The sequence below is a fragment of the Coffea eugenioides genome, chromosome 11 (assembly GCF_003713205.1).
Source record: "Coffea eugenioides isolate CCC68of chromosome 11, Ceug_1.0, whole genome shotgun sequence".
Taxonomy (NCBI): domain Eukaryota; kingdom Viridiplantae; phylum Streptophyta; class Magnoliopsida; order Gentianales; family Rubiaceae; genus Coffea; species Coffea eugenioides.
In genome coordinates, this window is record NC_040045.1 from 26,122,209 (window position 1) to 26,125,755 (window position 3,547).

The window sequence follows — 3,547 nt, forward strand, 5'->3', positions numbered from 1 at the left end:
AAATTCTGCTAGCCCCCCAATTGTGCTAGGAATATCACCAGATAACCGATTCATTGATAGATTCATTTTGATCAGTGCCTTCATATTTCCAATTTGGAAGGACAAAGAACCATTGAGATAATTCATGGACAAGTCAAGCTCCAACAGATTATTAAGAGTCCACAAGCTTTTTGGTACGCTAGATGTTGGATTGTTGGAGTTTAAATAAAGATATCTCAATGAAGAAATGCTCCCTATGCAGTCAGGCACTTTGCTAGACAGCCTATTGCTTGCCAAAATTAAGTATGCTAAGTTGGGAATATGACAAAACTCACTTGGAATTGGTCCTTGTATCTTGTTATCTCTAAAACTTATCCGCTGAATATTTAGTAAACTTGAGATGGAACTTGGGATTGATCCTGTCAAGCCATTGCTTCCTAAGTTTACGTAATCCAAGTTGCTCAAGTTGCCTAGTGACTTGGGAATTTCACCTCCAATTCCACAATGAAACATATGAATTTCTTCAAGAGATTTGGAAAGATTTCCAATAGACACTGGAAGATTTCCATTCAGTGGATTTTCATCTAGCCACAACAATCTCAAATACCTGCAATTTCCTATAAAACTGAAGAAGCTCATGTCTCCAGACACAGTAAATTTGTTTCCTGAAAGATCTAAGAGTTCTAGGAACCTTAGGTTACCAAGAGAATCAGGAATTGCACCAATAAATTTATTCCCTGACAAGTCTAGACTCTTCAATTTAGAGGCATTGGAAAGAGTTGGCAATATTATTCCAGTGGATTTGTTGTTCCCAAGATAAAGCGCTTGAAGATTGGGTAACGTAACACCTAAAGTGGAAGGAAGAATGCCCGAAAAGCCATTACCTTCTATGGATATTTCTCTAAGAGCTGAAATGTTGGAGAGCTCCTGTGGGAGGGGATCTCTTAAACTATTTTCACTCAAGTATAGCATCTCCAATTTTGAAAGGTCACCAATCCCATGAGGTATAACCCCTGACAAAAACCAATTTAGGCAACAAGTTAAATGAGAAGAAAGAAGAAAACCAATTCAATTGAGGAATACATACATAGATACATATATACATAATAATATACACACATGTATGTGTGTTTGTCTATATATATATAGTGAGATAAAAGCAAAATCATATATAGTTGTGGGATAGTTACAGTGCAGAATGGGAGTAATAATGAAGACTTTTTGTTTTCCTTTCAAGACTTACAATATTGGTTCATGATTGAGCTGTCAAAGCAACTTTATATTTTAGTAAAAGGAAAAATGGTTAGAACAACTTTATCTGATACGAACTTAATGTTAATCAAAATATCAACAAACTTATAGTGCATTTTTAATACTGCACAATTCTAAAGACCTTTTAATGTTATTATGGGAATTATTCTCTCACCATTTCAATAATTGATTGTCACGTCACTGAACAGTTAAAAAGGTTGCTGAATGGTACTTAGAATTATGGCAATCGGGTCCGTTTCGGGTTGACGGGTCGGGTTGAGACCCGGGTATAACAGAAAATCCGCTGATCCGAACCTGACCCGGCAACCCGAAACAAGTCAGGATACCGGACCCGAACCCGAAAATTTCGGGTTGGCGGGTCAACCTAAAATGACCCGAAACTTAATTTTAATTTATTAATGTACCACTATAATTTCTAATAAAACCAATTTCATACAAGACTAATTACATAATCAAATAATAAAAATTTAAATAAACATCCCAAACCAAATCTAAAATAAATTAAAACACCGTAAAAGTGTTTTATCCCAAATCAAATATAAAGTAAATTAAAACAGTATAAAAGTAAAAAATAATATAATACATTATTTGTCCAAATATAATAATTTCAATTTCACACAAGTTAAATAAATTCATTTAGGATTAAGTGATTAATGCCTTTGGAAAAAAAGAATAACTTAGTTTAGTTCGATAAAATAATTTTATGTTTATTAAATAATTTTTAATTCATAAACTGGTTATCGGGTCATATCAGGTCACCCACGGGTTGACCCGAATTCGACCCATTTTCTTTTCGGGTCTATCGGGTTCGGCCCGATTCTGAAGAGTTTGAAGAGTCATTTCAATTCTTTCAGACGTCCGGTGATGATGCTCTTCGTCCGATATGATTTTTCTATGTCTGTCCTGTCTATCGGACGTCTGGTATTACCATTGTGAGCGTCCGACAGCTTTCAACTTCTTTTTTCTTCTTTCAATTGCTTTTTGAATCAAATTTCTTCAGAGTTGAAAAGCTTTCTCATTGAAAACATATTAGTATTATCCAATTATTTTGTAAGTATCAAAAAATTGGGATCAAGATCATCATTCTCCCCCTTTTTGAGGATGACAAAACAATTAATGGATGATATTCTGAAAAAATGTGAGTAAAAAACTCTCCCTTACACATAGCATCTATAACCAAATCAAAGTCATTCAGTACCAATATGAGTAAAGCCATGAGCAAAGTAATTGTCATCAAAAACTCCCCCTTACACATAGTATCCATAACTAATTCAACATCATTCAGTAATTTCTCCTCCTTTTTGTCATCATAAAATCAGAAAATAATTGCCATCAAAAGTAACATCATTAGCTAACATCAAAATCAATCAATGGCAACCATCACCAGCCAAATATCAACAGAAAAATAATATCAAAAGATATGAATGAACATCAATGATACCAACATTCATATCAATCAAAATTCATTAATGGTAACATTCAAAAACGTCAAAAAAAACACAGTACTGAACATCAAAACATATTACAAAAGAAAAACTGAAAATGCATCCTAATATGAAGTGCAAAATACCCTAGAGTACTGTCGGATGCCCGTTCATCAAATACCGGACGTTCGGTAAAGCTTGATTGAAAAAGAAATTTAGATAGTCTTTTTCAAAACGCCCAATTTTGTCCTTAAAAATATAAACTGATCCAAAAGTAAAGCTTTTGTAAGAATATCAGTAATTTGATCTTTCGAACAAATATATTTTACACAAATTTCATCATATTAGATAAGATCACGAATGAAATGATGCTTTATGTCTATGTGCTTTATCCTAGAGTATTGAATGGGACTCTTTGTCAAATTTATGGCACTCGTGTTATCACAATACATAGGTACACAGTCATACACTAGTCCAAAGTTATTTAAGGTATGTTTCATCCAAGCAATTATCAAGAAAATGACAAGTACCACTAGTACTTTTTCTATCTATCCTACACCCACTAAAATCAGCATCCAAAAATCACATAAGGCAAATTCATGATATTTAGGATATCAAAGACCATAATTCAAGGTTCCCATCAAATATCTAAAAATTCTTTTAACAGCATTTAAATGAGATTCTTTAGGGCAAGATTGAAAACGAGCGCACAAGCAAACGGCAAACATAATATCGGGTCTACTTGTGGTTAAATAAAGTAAGCTACCAATCATACTTCTATATTTCTTCTCATCAATTTTCGTACCTTGTTCATCTTTGTCAAGTTTTGTGAATGCACACATAGGCGTTCCAACTTGTTTCGAATCTACCAT

General features: G+C 33.6%; 1 protein-coding gene across 1 annotated transcript; it reads right to left on the reverse strand.

Annotated features, from left to right (window-relative positions):
* Positions 1-34: 34 nt before the first annotated feature.
* On the reverse strand, positions 35-3,547 carry LOC113752148 (probable leucine-rich repeat receptor-like protein kinase At1g35710). Its single transcript, XM_027296280.1, has 3 exons — positions 3,481-3,547; positions 315-992; positions 35-78 (listed from the first exon to the last, which is right to left on the reverse strand). Exons 1-3 carry the CDS (start codon positions 3,545-3,547, stop codon positions 35-37), a joined length of 789 nt encoding a protein of 262 aa, XP_027152081.1.

Excerpts from the sequence above, each read along its gene's own strand:
- LOC113752148 (XM_027296280.1), bottom strand. The coding sequence starts at position 3,547 with ATGGTAGATTCGAAACAAGTTGGAACGCCTATGTGTGCATTCACAAAA. Across the intron at positions 993-3,480 it reads ACTTGACAAAGATGAACAAG|GGGTTATACCTCATGGGATT; the intron begins GTACGAAAATTG and ends GGTTTTTGTCAG. Across the intron at positions 79-314 it reads GATACAAGGACCAATTCCAA|GCACTGATCAAAATGAATCT; the intron begins GTGAGTTTTGTC and ends GGAAATATGAAG.